Source organism: Dryobates pubescens, chromosome 4, assembly GCF_014839835.1.
Source record: "Dryobates pubescens isolate bDryPub1 chromosome 4, bDryPub1.pri, whole genome shotgun sequence".
Lineage (NCBI taxonomy): Eukaryota > Metazoa > Chordata > Aves > Piciformes > Picidae > Dryobates > Dryobates pubescens.
Window position 1 is genome coordinate 47924534 of NC_071615.1, and position 24526 is coordinate 47949059.

The 24526-nt window shown below is 45.0% G+C and overlaps 1 protein-coding gene across 2 annotated transcripts in view; it reads right to left on the reverse strand.

Moving 5' to 3' along the window:
• Positions 1–24526, reverse strand: part of ZNF385D (zinc finger protein 385D) — a 401815-nt gene that overhangs the window by 79413 nt on the left and 297876 nt on the right. For both annotated transcript variants that reach the window (XM_054161238.1, XM_054161240.1), the window contains one exon: positions 4897–5007. In XM_054161238.1, coding sequence (XP_054017213.1) covers positions 4897–5007 — 111 coding nt within the window. The remainder of the gene's footprint in view (positions 1–4896; positions 5008–24526) is intronic.

Below are 24526 nucleotides of genomic sequence, written 5' to 3' on the forward strand. Positions count from 1 at the left end.
AGCACACTTGCTATACGCCTGTACCTATGGTTATTCCACCATGACACAATGAGACCTACATAACCCCCTGACAGAACAAACAGTTGCATTTTTTAAGTCACAGTGGGAGATCAGCTCCTCAAACAGTAATATCTATGCAAGTACCTACATGGTCTACCAGCAGAGCATTGCCTCTGTTGGAATACATGCCCTGAATTTGTAATCAAGCTTTTAAAGGCCATTTTAAAGGCCAGCTCAGGTGTGAAGGCCATACTGGATTCTTTCCTGAAAAGAAATCGGTCCCCTTTGGCCATTCCAAACTTTTAAAGACTTCATTTTCAATTGAGATTAAGAAAAATAAATCACTGCACAAGTGGGGGCAAAACACCCTCAAAGCTATAGTTCAAATATGTGCTTTTTTTATTCCAATATAAAGCTTCTAAAAGCAGATACCGAGTTGCACTTCCATGCCTTCAGAGGATCAGAATCCCAGCTCTTAGCTGTGATGTGAGGAAGTACAAGGAACAGCAACATCCCCAGATAAAAGACATGTGAGGAGGGATAAAAGAACCAAGAAGCTGAAAAAGTCAGGCCTAGGGGTTCTGAAGTGGAATATGTTTGCATCAGGGGCTGTGTTTAAGAGTAATTCTCACAAAAGGAAACATTTATCACAGACTCACAGAATTTCAGGGGCTGGAAAGGACCTTGAAAACTCATCCAGTCCAACCCCCCTTCCAGAACAGGATCTCCCAGGCAACCAGCACCAGAACAAGGGGACACAGTCTCAAGCTGTGCCAGGGGAGGTTTAGACTCGAGGTGAGGAGAAAGTTCTTCACTGAGCGAGTCGTTCGTCATTGGAATGGGCTGCCCAGGGAGGTGGTGGAGTCGCCGTCCCTGGAGGTGTTCAAGGGGAGATTGGACGTGGCACTTGGTGCCATGGTCTAGTTGTGAGGTCTGTTGGGACAGGTTGGACTTGATGATCCTTGGGGTCTCTTCCAACCTTAGTTATACTGTGATACTGTGATACCTACACCTGATTACACAAGAATGCATCCAGGCAAGTTTGGAATATTTGGAGACTCCACAACCCCCCTGGGCAGCCTGTGCCAGGGCTCTGTCACCCTCACAGGGAAAAGAAAATTCCTCATATTTACATGAAACTTCCTCTGCCTCAACTTCCACCACTGCCCCTTGTGCTGTCATTGGGCATCACCCAGCAGAGCTTGGCTCCATCCTCTGGGCACACACCCTGCACATCTTTATTAACAGGAATGAGGTCACCCTCAGGTTCCTCCTCTCCAACCTACAGAGCCCTCGGCTCCCTCAGGCTCTCCTCATAAGGAAGATGTTCCACTCCTCTAACCATTTTTGTGGTGCCATGGTTTAGTAGTCATGAGGTCTTGAATGCCAGGTTGGACTTGATGATCTTTGAGGTCTTTTCCAACCTTATTGATTCTATGATTCTATGTGCACTGGACTCTTTTAAGCCATTAAACCAATTTGTCTCCAGATTCCACAGTCAGAATATCAATTATTAAAGTCTGTCAGAGACATTGTCTATTCACTGCTTTTCCATTTAAACTTTCCACCACTTCTGCAATCCGTTTGTCTGAGTCTCATTTTTCCTGCCCTGGTGGGAGGCAAGGAAGGATTGGCCTTTCAACCCACCACACTGTATAAGTCCCAAAGTGCCATGTCTACATGGCTTTTAAACACTTCAAGGGATGGTGACTCAATCCCTTCCCTAGGCAGCCTGTACCAATGATTGATTTTTCTCCTCTTTCTTCAACTACCGCTGCTGAATGTGGCTGGAGACACTCCATCCCTTCCCACCAGCAGCTGACTAACTTAGTTGATGTAAGGGTACACTTTCTTGAAGACCAATAACTTCAAACTTCCCTTTTTTCCTATTACTGCCTTGTTCTCAGACAATGCCTTTGTGAGCCTGTTAAGAGACTAAATCTTTTCTCTCTGAATGTGAATCAACAAAGATGAAATCACCTTTGCTCCTCACCCAGACAACAGCTGCCCAGGGAGGGGATGGTGAGCAGACACCACTGGATAAGGACTCTCTGGAACATGCACAGGCAAGATCATCTCTACCCATCAGCTACCCCAGGAAGGGAGGATGGCACAAAGGACAATGGATTCACCACCTGCACACATACCTAACAAAACTCTGACTGAAAAGCTGCATAAAAGACCTGAGCAATGCCTGCCCAGGAGAAGAAAAATGGAGAAGAACATACAAGGAGAGAAAAGGACAGACACAGGAGAAAAGGCATCACCATGGAGCCTGGAAGCAGCAGAGCAGGAGGAGCCCTCTCTCCATGTCCTAATTCTGCCTGCTGCAACTCGTGGAGCTGAGGAGGCTGCTCAGAGAAGGACTTGGACTTTGGGATCTCTCCCTCCCTCCCCTCCTCCAGCGGAGGACAGCACAGCCAACAAGGATGACATCTCCTCCATGACAAAGCAGCAGCAACCTTCCTCCACAGACCCAAACTGCATTTATTTACTTTTATTTACTGCAGATAATTTTGGACTGCAGTGCTGGACTTGCTGCCTTCCATCAAGTGCCTGCCACCCTCCATCTAAATGTCATCCATTAACCTGCTACATGCACTCTCTCTTCTGTTAGGCACATTGCTAACGAAAACTTAGAGTAGTAGCAAGCATGGAAGAGATTCCTGCAGGTCCTAACTTGCAAGGCCTTTGACACCATCTCCCAGGACATCCTAGTGAACAAGCTCAGGAAGTGTGGGATGGAAGAGCAGACAGTGAGGTGGATTAGGAATTGGTTACAAGATAGAGTGCAAAGAATGGTGATCAATGGTGCCAAGTCCAGCTGGAGAGCTCTAACTAGTGGAGTCCCCCAGGGATCAGCGGTGGGTCCTGTGGTGTTCAACATCTTCATCAATGACATTGATGAGGGAACAGACAGACAGAGTCTGCTCAGCAAGTTTGCTGATGGCACCAAACTGGGAGGCTTGGCTGAGACACCTGAAGGTTGTGAAACCATACAGTGAAACTTAGACTGAGAGCTGGGCCCAGAGGAACCAAATGAGATTCAACAGGGATAAGTGCAGAGTCCTGCACCTGGGAAGGAAGAATAAACTGCAGCAGTACAGGCTGGGAGGGGATCTGCTGGAGAGCAGCCCTGTGGAGAAGGACCTGGGAGTGCTGGTGGATAACAAATTATCCATGGGACAGCAATGTGCCCTGGGGGCCAAGAAGTCCTATGGGATCCTGGGGGGTATTAAGAAGAGTGTGTCCAGCAGATCAAGGGAGGTTCTCCTCCCCCTCTACTCTGCCCTGCTGAGACCTCATCTCGAGTACTGTGTTCAGTTTTGGGCTCCCCAGTTCAAGAGGGACAGGGATCTGCTGGAGAGGGTCCAGCAGAGGGCTAGGAGGTTGATTAGGGGACTGGAGCACTGCCTGATGAGGAGAGCCTGAGGGATCTGGGGCTTTTTAGTCTGGAAAAGAGAAGACTTAGAGGGGATTTCATAAATGATTATAAATATCTGAGGGTCAGGAGAGAGGGGACAGGCTCTGCTCACTTGCTCCCTGTGATAGCACAAGGAGCAATGGATGTAAGCTGCAGCACAGGAGGTTCCACCTCAACACAAGGGGCAGCTTCTTTACTGTAAGGGTCACAGACCACTGGAACAGACCATCCAGTTCCAACCCTCCTGCCATGGGCAGGGACACCTCACACTACAGCAGGTTGCCCAGAGCCATATCCAGTCTGGCCTTAAGAACCTCCAGGGATGAGGCTTCCACCACCTCCCTGGGCAATCTGTTCCAGTGTCTCACGACCCTCATGGAGAAGGACTTCCTAACATCCAATCTGAATCTACCCATTTCTAGTTGTGCTCCATTTCCTCTAGTCCTATCACTGCCTGACACCCTCAATACATATGGATCTCTCTTGATGACAACAAAGCACCGAAGCACACAACCAAGCCAAACCAATTCACTGCCTGAAATGGTTCCCACAGAACCAACCTCTGCCATTCTAAAGTGTTTTTTCCTCAGCACAGAGAGGCTTGGCCTAGCTGCTCATTCTCACCTTCCCTTGTATGAGAAAATTTATCTTAAAAAGAAATACTGAACACACAGCTGTCATAAAGATTTATAGATAGCTCCTTTAGAAAGGAGCTAAACCATTTCAGGCTACTGGACTGCCTTTTCTCCTTTTTCTTTGAAAGGTAATTTGATACCTTGTAGTCGGCTCTGCTGCTCTGAAGGAAATTTAAATCAAAGGGGAGAAAATTTTGTGTTTTCTGGGAAAAAAAAAAACCCACCCTGAAAAATCTGAGAGAGCAGTTTGATTGCAAACATTTTGTTAATCCTGCTGTGCAATAGGTAAATGGAATTTCTATTTATTGTGCTGATAAATCCCAGCTCCTGCTTCTCAGATTGGTAGAACAGCCACAAACTCCTAGGTTTCTGCACAGCAACACCATTGGTGTAATTGGTATAACTCTGGCTAGATGGAGACACCATCATACAGGTAGAAAAAGAAAGGTGGTGAATCCACAAGGCCTCTAAGTATATCTGACCAACTTCTAACATTTACAGGCTGAAAAGAAAGGCAAATACAACCAGGACTAGGAAAAGAATTAGGACCCAGGAAATATTTCAGCCTTATTAGCAGCAATAGATCAATCAGTTTCCCTATTTACACTCTGGGCAGCGCTGCTGAAGTTTGGTGAGCTTGCAGGGACGTAGCCACAGGGAAAACCTGGACGGGTGTATATACACTACCAAATAATTCTCTTTATTTGAAGCATCCCATGTCCTTTTCATCTGCTGAGCCATAAACTGAAGTCATAACATTTCATTTAGGATCAATTTATGCAAATTATGGCACATCCTAGGCGATTATTCTGATCTGATACGAAATGATTGACTTACATCAGAATTGAATCTCAGCTGGCAAATGTTGCATGATATGATTTGCTTTCTTCTATAAGGAAGAGGAACCCCAAATGTATGATTTATTACAGCTTTTTGAATTGGATCCATCTGTAAAGAGAGAAGAAAAAGAAGAATAAAAGCTTTTGCTGTCTCACAGTGTGCTGCTAGGTATAGTCTGAAAGCAGATTCTGTATTGTGACATGCCACACCACCTAGTACAGAATTACACAATCACAGAATGTTAGGGGTTGGAAGGGACCTCAAAACATCATCCAGTCCAGCCCCCCTGCCAGAGCAGGAGCACCTAGAGCAGGCCACACAGGAACACATCCAGGTGGGTCTTGAATATCTCCAGAGAGAGAGACTCCACAAACCCCCTTGGGCAGCTTGTGCCAGTCTTCTGTCACCCTCACAGGGGAAAATTCTTTCTCATGTTCACATGGAACTTCAACTTCCCCCACTGCCCCTTGTGCTGTCATTGGGCATCACCCAGCAGAGCCTGGCTTCATCCTCTTGGCACTCACCCTAAACATCTTTATAAACAATATTGACCTGAGTGAACACTGGATCCTTTTTGAGTGGTATAAAATTGCTGGTTCTATCAGGGAAGTGCTGTGAGGATCTTACATGCCTTATTGCTTGCCTGTCCTGCATTTCAGACCAGGTCCATTTGTGGAGAAATTTCATTATTCCTTATTTGAGAGAATATATCTCTGGCTGCAGCTCTTCCCCAGGAGGGTGGTGAGAGACTGGCACAGGTTGCCCAGGGAGGTGGTAGAAGCTTCATCCCTGGAGGTTTTGAAGGCCAGGCTGGATGTGGCTGTGAGCAACCTGCTGTAGTGTGAGGTGTCCCTGCCCACGGCAGGGGGGTTGGAACTGGCTGATCCTTGAGGTCCCTTCCAAACCTAATGATTCTATCATTCTATGCTTCTCTATGGTTAAAAATTAACAGGTGTTTATGATGCAAACACAACTAACTGCCTAACTGATGTTCACCAGGATTTACAGAGCACAATATCTATGCCTTGAAGAAAAATAAATTTCTACTTTCCTGTCCCCTTGATTCACCTTTTTTCCCCTAGTCTGTCAGCAAAAGGTTATTTGATAAATCAAGAATCGGAGCTTTTCCTTAGAGTAATCAATTATTCATGGAAGCTGTAACAGTTGACAGTCAGAGACTCTGTTGCAGTGAATCCAGAACAGATCACTACAGAAATTTTGCACCACCTGACAGCTGTTCAGTGTCAGACAGTAGTAGGTCATTAAACTAATTTCGTTTGAAAAGAAATTCAGAAGGGAAAATTAAAAGCAAGCAAACAAACAAAGAGACAACAACCCCCACAAAGCAACCCAAACCCCCATGGGAAAATGAGAGAGCCCTAGAGAAAGGCTTGGAAGACACGGTGGGTTTGAACATCCTTCTCAAACTGAAGTGAAAGTGAGATGAGGTGATCAAACTGTGTGCTAGTGGTGCTCATTTCACCCAGCAACACAATGCTGAAAAAGCCCACAGTCCAAAAATGCTGCTGCATAGCCCTGAAAGAACACCACCACATCAGAAAGCAAACAGGCAGCAACAACTTCTTTTTCTCAGCTGCTCCACTGCCCAAGAGAGTAATTCTTAAACCAGCAGAACCAAGAGAACTGTATCACAATATATCAGAGGTTGGAAGGGAGCTCCAGAGATCATCAGGTCCAACCCCTCTGTCAGAGCAGCATCACCCAGGGCAGTCTGCACAGGAATGCAGCCAGGTGGGTTTGGAATGTGTCCAGAGAAGGAGACTCCGCAACCTCTCTGGGCAGCCTGCTCCAGGCCTCTGTCACCCTCACTGTAAAGAAGTTTCTCCTCATGTTGAGGCCAAATCTTCTATGTTCCAGCTTGTACCTGGTGTTCCTTCGGTGCAACACTGAGAAGAGCTTGGCCCCCTCCACTTGACACCCACCCCTCAGCTATTGATAGACATTGATCAGATCCCCTCTCAGCCTTCTCTTCTGCAGACTAAACAGCCCCAGGGCTCTCAGTTTTCCTTCTCAGGGGAGATGCTCAAGTCCCCAAATCATCCAAAAACCAGCCAAATGAAACCAGCTTTGCAGGACATGCAGTAGGTCTGAGATTTTCCCAGAGTGTCACATCTATAACTTAAAATCTACCTGGTGCAATCTTATCATACTGGTGTCCAGAAACAGAACAGTTCAACAGCTGCTGGGTGATTTGATCCTAAGTGTTACAGTCTGAAGGGGGAACTTTAGCCTAGATCCTGACTGCAAAGATTGAAAGTAAAATAAATTGGATACAAAAAGATAAAGAATCACAGAACCACCAAGGTTGGAAGAGACCTCAAAGGTCATCAAGTCCAACCTGTCACCACAGGTTTCTAATGGGTGTATAGAGTAGAGGCATTAACAGTTCTCTCTCTTTTCTTTTCCTGTCACTTCTGCTTCCAACTTTCTTTCCCTTCTGTGCCCTTGCCAGGGGATCTCAGTCATTTGTCATTGGGATGTGCTGCCCAGGGAGGTGGTGGAGTCACCATCCCTGGAGGTGTTCAAGAGGGGATTGGATGTGGCACTTGGTGCCATGGTCTAGTCGTGAGTAGACCATCTACAGAGTAGAACTAACCTGATGCTGTACATAAACCAGAAATGCTACCCAATCTAGCTAAAGATAACTTAATTCATAGAAAATGTCTAAAGCACTTCTAATAATAGTATGCAGTAATTACAGAAGTCCTTTTGTTTTAGGAAAAAAGACACCTGTAGTCTCTTCCCAAACAATGTAACTGGTTTATGTAACCTAAATAATATTTCAGAATGAATTCCTGATGTAAACTCTCAATTCTCTCAATTAATAATAGAACCATAGAATCATTTTAGCTGCAAGAGACTTTTATCATCATCCAGTTCAAACATCAACCTCTAGCACTGCCAAGTCACCGCTAAAACATGTCCCTCAGCAGCACTACATCTGGTTTTTAAATACCTCTAGGGATGGTGACTCTCTCACTTTCTTGGGCAGCCTTTTCTAGTGCTTGACCCTTCCAATGAGGAAAATTTTACTAATGTCAGATGTAAACATCCCCAGCACAACCAAAGGCTGTTTCCTATCTCCCTGTCACTTGTTGCTTTGGAGAACAGATCGACACCCACCCACTCCAACCTCCTTTCAGGTAGTGGTAGAGAGTGAGGAGGACTCTCCTTGGCCTCCTTTTCTCCAGACTACACAGTTTCACTTCCCTGAGATGCTCTTGATAATATCTGCTCTAGATCTCTCACCAGCGTCATTGCCCTTCCTCAGACACACTCCAGCTCCTCAATATCCTTCTTGTAGTGAGGGCCTCAAAATTGAAGAGAGCATTTGAGGTGCATCCTTGTCAGTGCTGAGTCACTTCCCTGGTCTGCTTGTCACAGTGTTTCTCATACACACCAGGATACTGTTGACCTTCCTGGCTACCTGACCACACTGATGCCTCTTATTCAGGTCATTGTTGTCAATGGTCCCAAGGTCCTTTTCCATTCTGCAGCTTTACATTCACTGTTCCCCGAGCCTGTAGCACTGCATGGGTTTGTGGTGACACAAGTGCAGGATCTGGCACTTGACCTTGTTGAATCAGCCTTGGCCCATTGATCCAGCCTGTCCAGATCCCTCTGTAGAGCCTAACTTGGTGCTGTGTGCAGACTTATTAAGGGTGCACTCAATCCCATCCTCCAGATCATTAGTATCATAGTATCAGTCAGGGTTGGAAGGGACCATAAGGATCATCTAGTTCCAACCCCACTGCCATGGGCAGGGACACCCCAGACTAGATCAGGCTGGCCAGAGCCTCATCCAGGCTCATACCATCAATAAAGGTATAAAAGGCTCCAGAACATGCCCCAGTACTGAGCACTGGGCAACACAACTTGTGACTGTGATATAATAACAAGCATGAGTTTACCTTTTGGGGTTCTCTTTTGTTTGCCTTTTGTTTGATATTTTTTCCAGTGCAGGTATTTAATTGTAGCTGTTGTCCAGTCACTTTTCTGATTTCCCTCTTAGATTCTTCTTTGTTATTTTTTTTCCTAGCAGCTTGTTGCCCTTGGCAGTGAGATGCTGAGGCAGCAGCATTATTTCTAGCAAGTTGCTTGAATAGATAGAGAAACCAGCCAGAGCAAAGGGATTTGCATTCACAGTGGCATTGCACACAAATACTGTAACCACACAGAGATTATGCAAATCCTTATCCTCTGATTGTCTAATAATGGTTGTCAGTCAAAAGGCAAGAATTTGCATATGCTAAGGCTAGTGAAAAATAATCACACAGTGATTATGCTAATCAAACACACTCAACATGTGAAGGACTGTCAAAGTGGAACTAATCTGTGTATGCATGTGCATGTGTGCTAAACACAGAAGCACACAGTGCTAGAAGAAGATTAAGAGTTCCAGATGAAGCCCTTAAAAGCAGGCAGTGCCTATAAGCCTTACTTGAATACTTTTATGAATTTCTCTCTTTTTTTTCAATTGTTCAGAAATTCTTCCTGAAAGATGCTGGCTTTGTTCTGGTCAGAAGATGGACAATGTTCACTGTCAGTGAGCAATCATTCAAACCATTCAATGTTGTGTTTTGTCCAAAGGGCTCAATGAATAGCCTCGGGCCTCATTTACTTTGTGAAGATGAAAACCTTGCTCCCAATGGGAACTGTCAGCCTATTCATTTGCTTTCCTACAGTCTTCATCGACACAGAATGTGGAATCAGAATCGTTAAGGTTGGAAGGGACCTCAAGGATCAGCCAGTTCCAACCTCCCTTCTATGGGCAGGGACATCTCACACTACAGCAGGTTGCTCACAGCCACATCCAGCCTGGCTGCAAAAACCTCCAGGGATGAGGCTTCCACCACCAAACTGGGCAACCTGTGCCAGTGTCTCACCCCCATCATGGGGAAAAACTTCCTAACATCCAATCGCAATCTACCCATTTCTAGCTTTGCTCCATTCCCCTCAGTCCTGTCACTGCCTGACACCCTAAGAAGTCCTTCCCTAGCTTTCTTTAGGCCACCTTCAGATACTGGAAGGCCACAATTAGGTCTCCTCAGAGCCTTCTCTCCTCCAGACTGAACAGCCCCAATTCCTTCAGTCTGTCCTCATAGCAGAGCAGCTCCAGCCCTCTGATCACCCTCATGACCCTTCTCTGGACACCTTCCAGCACCTCCAGATCCTTACTGTAATAGGGGCTCCAGAACTGGACACAGTGCTCCAGGTGGGGTCTTACCAGAGTGGAATAGAAGGGGAGAATCACCTCCCTGGACCTGCTGGCTCTGCTTCTCTTGATGCAGACCAGGCTCTGGTTGTCTTTCTGGGCTGCAAGTGTTCACTGCTTCAGCATCCCCAAGACCTTTCTTCAAGCCAGTGCCTGCCCAGCCTATATCAGTGCTTGGGATTGCCCCAACCCAGCTGCAGGACCTTGCACTTGGGCTCATTGAACCTCATGAGGTTGTCATGGGTTCACCTCTCCAGCCTGTCAAGGTCCCTCTGGATGGATCCCTTCCCTCCAGTCAGTAAGTTCTTCATGACTATAATTGACTTATTTTCAAAACTTCTTTGTTAGATAAAAGATGGTTTTGTTTTTTTTTTTTTCTCCACAATCTGGAATAGAAGTGTACACTAGTTCCAGGTAGACAATTCAGTATCCCTAGAAGTACTCAGTAATATTTTGCCTTTCCTGTGTTTATCACCCAGCTCCTGAGTTCAGATTCATCGGTGAAGTTGCTACACAGACTAAATGCAGCCTTAAAACTGCAGGCTGGATTCACAATACATCAAGCTGTCTAAGAAAAGTTTGGACTAAGGGACTTGCCTCCTGTTTCTCAGAACAACTCTTCATGGTCATATTCAACTGCTTTTCTCAAGTGGGATGGCCCTGGGTTCTTACTCAGTCCTATCTCATTCAAAACACACTTTCCAGCTTCTTCAGCAAACAGAGCATGAATACCAGAGGATAACAATCCTCTGAATTACAAAATCCTGATTGCTCCTCAGTGCTGATCCAGGGGACACAAAAAATTCTACCACACCTAAAATGATTCTCCCAAAGGGGAGAAAATGAATGACAACCCAGTGTGGCATGTTTGTCATCTTGCTCAGTTATCCAGTACACAACACTCAACACAGCAACTGCAGCATAAGAGACTTAATAGGAAGCAGACCACCTTTACAGTGGAAGAATTACTCCACTTTTAGTAGGCATTACCAAAGTGCTGTGGAAGGAAGGGGTGGATTGTTTCTTCAGCTACTGACTTAAACGAGCAGTGTCAGGCAGTAAACAAGAAACAAAAAATTAGATCCAAAACAATGGCTTAAAACAAAAGGAGATTGTGGTGGCTTGAAATTACCCCCCCAACTCATTTGGGGAACTACCCCCAAAGTAAAATTGCCAGACCAGCTCAGTTGGGATGGAAGCAAATGAAGCTCTGTTTACGAGCAAACTAAACTCCATAAATACGAAATGCAATGAATATGTACAAAATATACAGCAGAGGTACAACAGAGAGATATTTGCAACTTATAAACAACACAGGAACGCCTCAGGCCCCCCTGGATGGATCCTGGGGCACTGCTCACCTCCTCCCCCACTCCCTCCCTCCCTCCTTCCCATTACCTCACACAGTAGTCAAAACAGAAATTCCCCTGGCAAGGCCACGGAAGAGAGAGAGAGAAGCTGCAAGCAGAAGCGACAGGAGAAGAAAAGAGAGCAGGAGCTGTTTATGCCACTACTCTCTATCCCCATTAGCAAGCCAATGAATTCTATAGACCTTAGCATTCTTTTTCTTTTGTATCCAATGGTAATTTATTTTACTTTCAGTATCTGCAGTCAGGAATCAGGCTAAGGTTCCCCCTTCCAAAAGTAGCAGGAGACAAATGCTAAACTCTCTGTAAAGATATCAATAAAGATAAAACCCTACAGTTCACAACTGCCATTTGTTTTCTCAGCCTCAACTGAAAACAAAGCAAAAGCAATCTCATGACAAAAAAGAACACATTAAAAACAAAAATCTAAGGGCATGTTCATGTTTTCTGCTTAAGAAAAGAGCTGGGAACAAAAGGTTGGCAGGCATAATGAGGGTTACACAACAAATTCCCAACAGCACCATTCAGATGTGAATGAATTTCAGAAAACTGGACCCAATGTTATAATTGGTATTTAATAATAGTAGGTCTGTCTAATCACAACACAATAAAAGCACCATGTGTGCCAGACAGAGGACTGGCAGAGAGGCACTTGATTCGTTCAGTCTTACAAGAGAATTGCTCATGAGAGTCCAAAGTGGCCTCGGCAAACTACTCCATGTTTATCAGGGAAGTGACTGTTTACACATGGAAGAGAAGGCTCTCAGAAGACTTTCTTGTGGCCTTCCAGTATCTGAAGGGGGCTACAAGAAAGCTGGGGAGGGACTTTTTAGGGTATCAGGGAGTGATAGGACTGGGGGGAATGGAGCAAAACTAGAAATGGGGAGATTGAGATTGGATGTGAGGAAGAAGTTCTTCCCCATGAGGGTGGTGAGAGCCTGGCACAGGTTGCCCAGGGAGATAGTGGAAGCCTCATGCCTGGAGGTTTTGAAGGCCAGGCTGGATGTGGCTGTGAGCAACCTGCTGTAGTGTGAGGTGTCCCTGCCCATGGCAGGGGGTTGGAACTGGATGATCCTTGAGGTCCCTTCCAACTCTAACAATTCTCTGATTCTATGATTCTAATTTTTGAACCAGAATGAGGCTGTATGTTCAGAAAACTTCCTTCCACTAAGAGAGAGAGAAATGTGAAATGGAGAATGGACAAAAAAAATTCAGTAAACTCTCTTGATGTAGTCTGAGAGGTTGCCTAATAATGAAAATAAACGGAGATGTGCTCAGTAACTGTATATCAATGTACAATAGTAGAATGTAAGATCCCAGGAAGATGAGAGCAATAGGTGGTCAGAAGGTGGCCTGCATTTCAATAGGGTATTTGCAACTGCAAATTCAGGATCCACCACCTGATTTCTGCTTCAGACTCTTTAAGTTGCAGAAAGTAGGAAAAGAGGGAAAAGAAAGAATTTAGCAATTACTCCTGCCTTGGGTGCCCACATTGTGACTCTATTTTTGGAGTAGTTCCCTAGAGATTGCCACTGAGGTTCATTCCAAGCCTCCTGTCAGTCTTAGTGACTGAATCATTAGTGTGATGCTGAGTACACTGAGCAGCTGTGGGGAACACAGGCATGGCTCATTCACTACTGGAAGTGCTTTAATCCCTTCCTACCTGTGGCAGGAATGGGATGCATTATATAATTCTCAGCGTGTTTTTGTATCACTTGGAGAAAAATGAAGTTAACAGTGTACATTTCAGTGCAATTTCATCTTTGAAGGTTTATGTAAATAGAATAGACTAGACTAGACTAGTCTAGACTAGAATAGAATAAACCAGGTTGGAAGAGACCTTCAAGATCATCAAGTCCAACCTATCATCCAACACCATCTAATCAACTAAACCATGCAACCAAGCACCCCATCCAGTCTCCTCCTGAACACCTCCAGCGATGGTGACTCCACCACCTCCCTGGGCAGCGCATTCCAATGGGCAATCACTCTCTCTGTGTAGAACTTCCTTCTAACCTCCAGCCTAAACCTCCCCTGGTGCAGCTTGAGACTGTGTCCTCTTGTTCTGGTGCTGCTTGCCTGGGAGAAGAGACCAACCTCCACCTGTCTACAACCTCCCTTCAGGTAGTTGTAGAGAGCAAGAAGGTCTCCCCTGAGCCTCCTCTTCTCCAGGCTAAGCAACCCCAGCTCCCTCAGCCTCTCCTCACAGGGCTGTGCTCCAAACCCCTCCCCAGCTTTGTGGAATGATACAGCAAAATTAGAATTTGGAAAAATGTATGGCCAGGGAAGTACCATTCAGACATCTGAGCTTTTTGGGGATCAAACCAGAGCCAAATGAAGTAAAGGAAGGAAAGAAAACCTCTTGTTACTTGTGTGCATAAAGGAATGCTAGCCCTAATGTTCAAGATATATCAAAACAGGCTTAAAACAGCAATCTCTACTCCTTCAAGGAGTCCACTACCATAAAGAGATATTAACATATCGACAAAGTCATGAATGCAGAGGTGAGAGGGGCCCAAGGTTTCTGAGACTACTTGAGTCACTTGTGGGTTTTTTCTGTTGTGAAAGGGCAAGATGAATAGAGGGAATCAATTCACTTTTTCACCCTCATGGCCGATTGTGACATGGTTGCTTTCATAGAATCCCAGCATTGTCAGGGCTGGAAGGCACCTTAAGGATCATCCAGTTCCAACCTCCCTGCCATGGGCAGGGACCCCTCACACTACTTCAGGTTTGTCAGAGCCACATCCAGCCTGGCCTTAAAAACTTCCAGGGATGAGGCTTCTATAGTAGTGATTTGACTTTCTCTGCTTGTATCACTTCTTTTCTCTAATTCTCTGATTGTTTAAAGATACTTCATGTTTAGTTTGGTCTTTCCATATGTCCTGGTTTGAGGCCAGACAGATCCTCTCTTGCTCCTGAAATGGGCAAAAGAATGACACTCACACAAAGTTTAAATGGAAAAAGCAGTAAGTGCTTTACAGAATCTGCAAGCACAGTGATTGAGATACCCCAAAGCATACAGAGTCCCCTATAGCACACCCAAAGGTCCCTAACAGTTCCCCTCTCCCCACATGAGGGTCTACCCCAAACCCCCAGGGCTCTTTCTTCCCCCCATCCCCCAACACTGCTGGGCTAGTCTCAGGCTGGCCAGGTCTGAGGCTCTCCCCTGCCCCCTTCTCCTCCTGGCATTAGGCTTAGCCAGGCCTAAGAGGCCTTGAGATACTCCCCCAGCACTACCTGATAGGGAGCAGCTCCCATGGGAGCAGAGAGGGAAGAAAGAGGAAGAGAATGACTGCAGATGGGTTTATAGGGAGCAGGATTTATGGGTGTGAAATAGGCTGCTTCCTGTGCCCACCTTGCTGGGTTGGGCACTCAGGACACCAGAGGTGTAGCTTGTGTAGCAGGCACCCAGCCTGAGCTGCCACACCATCATTTTAGGTCAATTAATTCAAACTGGATGCCCTTAGCCCAGATCTTCTATTTGGTGATGTATATAGATCCTGACACAGACAAGGTAGTCATAGGTTCATCGACCTGGTGAAGACTGCAGTGGAGGCTGCAGTTCAGTGCATAAGAAGATATTGTCTGTGTCCCTTGAGAGTGGAATAACAAATGAACTAATACATGAGGATGGGAATCAGAATTCAGGCAGAAAAGGAAGGAATGAAGCAGCTAGACACTGAGCTACTGCCAGCAAGTGGCTTTCAGAGTTCCTCCATCTCCTCAGCTAATCCCCAGCCAGAAGGCCAATATCACTTAACATTCAGCGAAGCTGAGGTGCTGTTGAGTAGTTTGAATTAACCAAGGTTGAAAAGGATTTCATGTATATTATGAACTTAAACACAATAGGAAGTCTCAGCTGAGCATTTCACAATGTTTTACAAAGACCACTTACAAGCAGGTAATTAACATCTGAAACCTGAGCTGCAGAGAACTTGTGGCAAATCCACTTGTTCACGTTCAGAGGCTTGTCACTAGACAGCACAGGCACAATCGACTCAAAGTCATCTGTGTCTGGAGTCCCTCAAACAAGTGCCTATGGATGTGGAGACAGGCAGTTTCATTGTCTATGAAGCATCTAGCTGTTGCCTGCAAGTCAAATCCTTAAAGACATCTGCACTGCTGGAGTATTCTTTTTGCAGACAAGATACTCCACGATGCACAAACAGCCAAGCTCTGGCTCTGATGAAGGATTTTTATTTAGGTAATTAAGGTATCATTTGATGCATGAAACACACACCATAAGTGCTGTGCAAACCCCAGAGGTTTTGCTTCTGACCCCATAGATGCCTGCAGTGCCCTCATGCCTAAGACTGGTTTTAATTTGTACCCATTTAATTATATGTAAAACAATTACTTTACCCATTTAATTATTATATATATGTAAAACAATTACTATACATATATTATATGTGTATGTATATGACTAATTGGCTTATATATTATATATATACAATTATTCTCTCTCTATATATCTCCAATGAAAACCATTCCTTCTTCTACTATAAACCACTTCTAGATTGATCTTGAAATGATATTAGAAATAAACACCATCCCTCAAGACTTATTTCTGCTTATCTTGGCACTTTGACAGAGCAAGGTCAAACCCAGATTTGACCTTGAATCTCAGCTTTGACAATTGCATCCAGAGCTTCATGCTTATGTAACTGTGCACATGCGTGTGCCAGAATGAATCATTAACGAACAGGATCTTTGTGACACAGTTAAAAAAACCCAGGAAACATTTTCCTCATCTTACAGACAGGAATGGAGAGTAACTAATGATTCAAGGTTACCATGCAGACCTGTGCCTCTATGCTGAGTTGAACCCACCTCACAGGATCACAGGCTCACAGGACGTTAGGGGTTGGAATGGACCTCCAGAGGTCGTTGATTCTAAGCCCCCTGCCAGAGCAGGACCATCGAATCTAGCACAGGTCACACAAGAACACATCCAGATGGGGCTGGAAAGTCTCCAGAGAAGGAGACAACACAACCTCTCTGGACAGCCTCTTCCAGTGCTCTGGGACCCTCACAGTGGAGAAGTTCCTCCTCATCTTGAGGTGGAACCTCCTGTGCTGGAGTTTCTATCCATCACCCCTTGTCCTATCCCAGGGTGCAGCTGAGCAGAGCCTGTCCCCTCCCTCTTGACCCCCAGCCCTCAGATATTTAGAAACCTCTTTCTCCACGAAGCCAATCTTCCTAGCTCAGAGCAGCATCTCAATCTTCCTCAGAGCAGCATCCTTGGCCAACCTCTCACCACACTTCATATGGCTCTTGGTTCTTATTGCACAAGACAATCTGAGTAAGTATGAGGGAAACTTTTACCCTGGCAACTCTGAAAAGCAGCTTCAAGCACAAACAGTTCTGCTATGGGATAGGATAACTGAAAAAAATACTTTTTCTTTAGGAGCAGCTGCCAACTTGAGAGCTCCAGACCTCTACCCTTCTTCTTTTCCTGTGTCTTCTGAAAAGTGCTGCTGTCTTTTCAGGCACTACTGGGAAAACTGTACTCATTGTAATCTCCTTCTAATTTGCATAGTAGATTGCCTGTGCAAAGGTTGTACTCAGAGCTTGAAAGAAGCAGCCAGGAGACCCAAACACCAAAATTACAACCACTGGTATCATTTATTATATTGAAATGGGCTTGTATCTGCTCAGACCCTTCTGCACATGAGAAATCCATGTTATTGAAGAGCATACCTCTGTAATCATCATGAATTCATGGCTGCAAAATTTTTAAGCTACTTTTGCCCTTCAAAATGTCTTCAGTTGTATGTGAGGAGCCACACAGCACATTTGCAGCATGCAGCTGTGTCAAGTGATCCTGAAAAACCCAGCATGTTCCTGAGAAACATCCAGTAACTGCCTACAATTGCATTCTGGAAGCAAACAATTCCAGTTAATGTTTTTAGTTTTCAGATCCCCCCCTTTGGCTGCTCTTCTCCAGGCTCAACAGCCCCAGGGCTCTCAGCCTTTCCTTCTCACAGGGATGCTCCAGGCCCCTCAGCATCTTCACTGGAGTCCCTCCAGTAGCTCCTGGTCTCTCTTGAACTGGGGAGCCCAGAACTGGGCATAGTGATCCAGAGGTGGCCTCACTGGTAGTGGGAGAGGAGAACTGGACTATCTGGTCAATCTGTTTCACTTAAAGATGTGTTAGGAGCGACTTATGTGCTGGTGGTTCCCTCTGCTCCAAGTGTCCTTTCCCACAGCTAACTGGTGGGTCAGAGCAGCATGGCTATCAGAACACAATGTGTTAATCACGTTTGGAGGCTCTTTCCTCCCATCACTTCTTGTCTTTCTCATTATTAACTGCAGCTGAAAGTTTAACCTTCTAAGCAGCACTTTGCACTTCATATTGGTAAGACCATACTACCCCAAAGGCACAGGACAGGTGTAGGGTTACATAGCCTATTGCTGATCAAAACCAAAGGAAAACAAGCAAGGAAACCCCGTGTGGCAAAAGGTTTTATGGCACTGTGTACATCTGGCTTCCAAATCGGTGACATTAACCATCAGCTCAAGCAGAGCACAGCACGTCCTGGCTGCTCTTTGGAAGACCAGCACCTCATCTGATCTGCTCCTGTCCATAGCAGGTATCTGAATTTGCATTTGCTTGACTCAACACAGTGTCTGTCAGACTTCCAATCAGGGCATTCCTAAAGACTGAAATGTGAAAATCACAATGACATCTTTTTATCACAGGCTCACAGGATCTTAGAGGTTGGAAGGGATCTCCAGAGATCATCCAGTCCAACCCCCCTGCCAGAGCAGGGCCAGAGAATCCAGCACAGGTCACACAGGAATGCATCCAGATGGGTTATGGTTTGAACATGAAACTTTAGCCTAGTTCCTAACTGCAAGAACAAGAATAGGAACTTTCTGGACATTATTGAGTAAAAGATAACTAAATGACCATTGGACACAGAACAGTAACACAGATATATATCATTCCCTTCACTTGCTAATGTGGATAAAAAGCAGTTGCATAGAATATTCTCTCTTTCACTTCTTCTTGCTTTTGCCTTGCTCCATTATCTCTTTCCTGACCTTCAGCAGGCATATACTGTGTCTGTGAAGAACTGAGAAGGGAAGGAGTGGGAGGGGGTTAGGGGAACCTGTGAGCAGCTCCCCTGGACCGTCCAAGTGGGCCTGGGGAACGATTCAAGGGGGGTTCTTGTGTTGGTCCTGACTTGCAAATATATATGTAAATATATGTAAATATGTGTGTGTGTGTGTATAGTACATATTCATTGTATTTCATGTTTCCAGCTTTTAGTTTGCTTGTAAATAGAGCTTCATTTGCTTCCAACCCATCTGAGCCAGCCTGGTGATTTATTTTGGGGGTAATTCTCCACATTCATGTTGGGGGGGGGGGTTATTTCCTAAAACCACCACACATTTTCTGGCACCTTTCTCCTCCATGGAGCCTTCACAGATGTCAGACACAGACTACAACTACGTTCCTTAATATTCCTTGAGCAGAGTGAATATTTTGGTAATGGTGGTCAATTTGCTATGCAAACACCCAGTAATTGCCCAGTCCAAAGCCAAACCTGTTACAAAAGGCATTAAAAAACCCAACAAATTACAAACAAAATACAGAATACAGAATTAACCAGGTTGGAAAAGACCTTTGAGATCATCAAGTCCAACCTATCACCCAGCACCATCTGATCAACTAAACCATGGCACCAAGAGCCTCATCCAGTCTCTTTTTAAACACTTCCAGTGATGGTGACTCCACCACCTCCCTGGGCAGCACATCCCAATGGCCAATCTCTCTTGCTGGGAAGAATTTCTTCCTAATATCCAGACTAAACTTCCCCTGGCACAGCTTGAGACTGTGTCCTCTTGTTTGGGTGTTGGTTGCCTGGGAGAAGAGACCAACCCCCACCTGGCTACAAGCTCCCTTCAGGTAGTTGTAGAGAGCAAGAAGGTCTTCCCTGAGCCTCCTCTTCTCCAGGCTAAACAACCCCACCTCCCTCAGCCTCTCCTCATAGGGCTGTGCCCCAAACCCCTCCCCAGCTTTGCTGCCCTTCTCTGGACACCTTCCAGCATCTCAACATCTTTCCCAAATTGAGGAGCCCAGAACTGGACACAGGACTCAAGGTGTGGCCTAAGCAATGCTAAGTACAGGGCAGAATGACCTTCCTGCTCCTGCTGGACACACTATTCCTAATGCAGGCCAGGATGCCACTGGCCTTTTTGGCCACCTGGGAACACTGCTGGCTCATGTTCAGCCTACTGTCAACCAGTATCCCTAGGTCCCTTTCTGCCTGGCTTCTCTCCAGCCACTCTGTCCCCAGTACAAGCAGAAATGATCTGCTGCCAGTGCAGTGGGGGGAGTACTGCTTCCCAGTGCAAGTTTCCTAAACCCCTGTGTTGTTTACAATGATGCAAAAGCCAAAGGGCAAGTCTCCCACTTCAGACTGGCACATTGCAATTCCTCTGCTTCTGTAATTATGCTTTTGCCATCTAAGATTAATCAGGGTAGTTAATGATGCAAAAAATTACATTTATAACCCAGTCTGAATACAGCTGTACTCCAAGCTAAGATCTAAGTGCCATGAAGATAAATGGAATTAATGGGCTGTCCCTGCTAATCTTTTTATCTATCAGTTACTAATTAACATTCTTCTGTGAGGAATAATTTATAGGGGGAAAAAAGTACATACAGATGCAATAATGTTAAAACTTGCAACCAGGTGGGGATTGGTCTCTTCTCCCAGACAATCAGCAACAGAACAAGAGGACACAGTCTCAAGCTGTGCCAGGGGAAGTTTAGGCTGGAGGTGAGGAGAAAGTTCTTCCCAGAAAGAGTAATTGGCCATTGGAATGTGCTGACCAGGGAGGTGGTGGAGACACCATCCCTGGAGGTGTTCAAGAAAGGATTGGATGTGGCACTTGAAGCCATGGTTTAATTGTCAGGAGGTTGATCTCTGAGGGCTTTTCCAACCTGGTTGATTCTAAAAAAAGCCATCTTAATAGTTAGTGTTTCAAACCACCACCACTAATAGTGTTATTCAAAGCAAACATCATAGAATTAGGATGATTTAAATCTTCCCAGACCCTGTCCAAAAATGGTATGTAACTACATGCAATACTACTGCCAAAAATGGGAATAACAGCTGGGGAGGGACTTTTGAGGGTGTCAGGGAGTGATAGGAGTGGGGGAATGTAACAAAACTAGGAATGGGTAGATTCAGATTGGATGTTGGGAAGTTGTTCTTCCCCATGAGGGTGGTGAGAGCCTGGCACAGGTTGCCCAGGGAGGTGGTGGAAGCCTCATCCCTGGAGGTTTTGAAGGCCAGGCTGGATGTGGCTGTGAGCAACCTGCTGTAGTGTGAGGTGTCCCTGCCCATGGCAGGGGGGGTGAAACTAGATGATCCTTGAGGTTCTTTCCAACCCTGACCATTCCAAAATTCTCTGATTCTATACTAGTATTTATATTAAGTGAGATTTATTAAATAATCATAGCATTCTCTGCCCTTCCCACTGATTCCCTCTCTCAGTCACAATGAATTTGAGGTTTGTAATACAGACATGATGATTAACACTAACCACAACTTAATGCCTTCCACTTTAAGTTGTAAAGCCAATGTTTAGGATATTTCCACATTTTGGGAACTTTACCAGTAAGATGTTGATGATAAAATAAAAAACTCAAATCCTATCTTTAGAGCTTACATGAACAGCTACTTTGCACACATTGTAGATAATTAACAGATAAGATTTTTAATTAACTCACAAAGACTTGGCATAATTTACCACATAGGGGAAAAAAAGCCCCTGACCTCTTGAGAAAATTAATTATGCTGCTATAAAAATGTGCTGTACATTGGTAAGAATTCCATTGCATTCCATTCACTAAGGATTCTAGCACGCTGTGCTGTGGGGAGATTCTCCCCCACCTCTGCTCTTCCCTGGTGAGACCTCATCTTGAGTACTGTGCTCACTTTTGGGCTCCCCAGTTCAGGAAGGACAGGGATCTGCTGGGGAGGGTCCAGCAGAGGGCTAGGAGGATGATTAGGGGACTGGAGCACTGCCCTGTGAGGAGAGGCTGAGGGACCTGGGGCTTTTTAGTCTGGAAAAGAAAAGACTTAGAGGGGGTGTAATAAATGATTATAACTATCTGAGGGCTAGGGATCAGGAGGGAGGGGACAGGCTCTGCTCACTTGCTCCCTGTGATAGCACAAGCAGCAATGGGTGCAAGCTGCAGCACAGGAGGTTTCACTTCAACACAAGGGGGAACTTCTTTACTGTAAGGGTCACAGAGCACTGGAAGAGGCTGCCCAGAGAGGTTGTGGAGTCTCCTTCTCTGGAGACTTTCAAGGCCCATCTGGATGCATTCCTGTGTGAGCTGAGCTAGACTCTATGGTCCTGCTCTGGCAGGGGGGTTGTTCTTCACAAGCTTTCTTTTAGCGTGCTCTGGTACACAGAAATGCTGCTTTTAAGCAACGCAGGTAAAACACCTCCGTGTTTAACCGTGAGTTCAAGCAGTATGAAGCAGAGATATTAATCAAACCCCAGAACTGAATAAGTAAGGATGATAATCAAAGAATCACAGAATTTCAGGGGCTGGAAGGAACCTCTAAAGTTCATCCAGTCCAACCCCCCTGCCAGAGCAGGGTCACCTAGAGCAGATCACACAGGAACACATCCAGGCAAGTTTTGAATATCTCCAGAGAGGGAGACTCCACAAGCCCCTGGGCAGCGTCTTCCAGGGCTCTGTCACCCTCACAGGGAAAAAAAATTCCTCATATTTAGATGAAACTTCCTCTGCCTCAAATCCTAACCCATTTTACACTTTGCATACTAGGTACTTTTGAGTTCCAAGTTGGCTAGATTCTGCCTTTTTCTCATTAAAATAGAAGACAAGAAAGTTTGAAGTTTAACAGAGGTAACAATTCCCTCTCCTGTTACAAAGTTAGCAATTTCCTTGTATTTATACAAAGTTAATAAATTCCTTCTATTTATACAAATCACAATGGCTCCAGAGTATTGCTTGCTTGCATTCACACCTGAGCTCCTCAAGGGACACCTCACAGAGAGAACTATGTGCCCTCAGGGTCAGCGTTTGTTTACGAGCCAAATTTCCCCCCTAGACCACAGCAGCTTCTAAGAAAGCTTCTAAAAGAGACATTGAAGGACTTCTGGGAAAGTTGCAGTGGTTTATGGAGAAACAGATAAAGGAAATAACTCCAAACAGAACACAACATTTTCCCAGTCAATTGAATGCTGGGGTTGTAGCAAACAAAAGGAAATAAAAGCTGCTCTCCAGAACCATAGCTTTTGTGCAGTTGGTGTCATCTCAAACAGTTGTTCCTTCACGTTCTAGAAACTCTGCCTCTTTGAAGAGATTTATTGTCTTGATGACACCACAGAGAGAACATGCCTGTACAGTATTTGCTGAGGGAGGCTTTACTTATTTATGGTCTTGTTTAACGGGCGAGAAGGCCACTTAAGACCAAAAAAATACATCCTATAATCTTTGTGAATAGAAATCTCAGAACAATTCTCCTTCACAAGGGAATCTTTAAAGAACAGAGAGTGAACAGCTGTGGAGCTATGGTTCTGTTCTTAAAGGAAGAGTTTTTCTTTCTGATTTCAGAAGCACAGAAGGTTTTTAATTTTGTGCTTCTTTTAGTTGTCTGAGACATATTTTCAGTAAGCATCAAGGTAATTTCTCTCTTTTCTTTCAAATGTACAAGGAAAATAATAATTAGGTTCCGAGTAGCTACAGCTCCCAGGGAAAGAAAATACAGAGGTAGGGAGAACAAACTTGCTTCACAAAGTATCAGGAGATATTAATTCCCTGGGAAAAGCAAGCAACTAAAAAGGAAAAGAACTGTTCCTGCCAGGAACAAAGATGTAAGGAGGCTTTAAGTGGAAAGTGGATACTTTAACTTGCTTTAAAATGTTTCCAGCGTTCCTTTTGTGTGTGAAGCAAATCCATTTTTCAAACAGCAGTTCTGAGGTATTTCTAAGGCTGTCTTCTTGGAAACCTCCTGCTCTTCCTCCCACCCCTTTCCAAGCCCAACACCATATAGCCAGTATTTTCCAATCTGGCAGTCTCTGCACTGCCACTCTTCTCCCAGACACCACTCTCTCATGTTACTTCCTAATGCCAACAATAGCTCTTGCAGCTCCCAAAGCTGATAGTGTTGTTTGGAAGAGCACTGCTATAATTAACTCTGGCATCTACCCCTGTGATTTATCTTTGCCATCTGAGTTCTTTCAACACCAGTAATGGAATAGGTTGGATCCATTAGCAAATCAGTACATTTCAAACACAAAATATGAGTAAGGTGATAGAAGGTTTTTTCATCCACTTTCAGCTCTCACAACCATAGCCCCTTAAAAACTGTCCTTAGGCTTCTACTGTTTATAGCAAGTCATAGTTGATATATTCCCATCTCTTCCTATCACTTAGGTTGCCCAGGGGAATTTTCCTGCATATCTCCCTGCCTGGCTATATTAGGCACCATCTGGAAAAGGGAATGAGGAAATTCAGATTACCTCATTTGTAGTTAAATTAAACAAACTCCTGCTGATTTACCCAGTTCAGCATGTTACCTCATGGAGGGCTATCACATGCCAAGACAACACATTTTTCTCAGTAACTCCCTAAAATACATCTCACTGGCAAGTGTTTTTGCTGTATGTGTTCTCTACACTTCTCTTCTTCCATAAGTTGTCTGAGAATGGCTATCAGAATAAGTAGTGCTTTGATCTGGTCCTGTCTTTTATTGTTAGAGAGTCATAGAATGGTCAGGGCCAGAAGGGACCTCCAGACCTCATCCAGTCCAACCCTCCCTGCACTCAGCAGGGACATCCCCAACTAGATCAGGCTGCCCAGGGACTTGACCAGCCTCACCTTGAATATCTCCAGGGAAGGAGCCTCAATAACCTCCCTGGGCAACCTGTTCCAGTCTTCCACCACCCTCACAGGAAAGAACTTGTTCCTAGCATCCAATCTAAATCTGCTCTGCTCTAGTTTGAAGCCATTGCCCCTTGT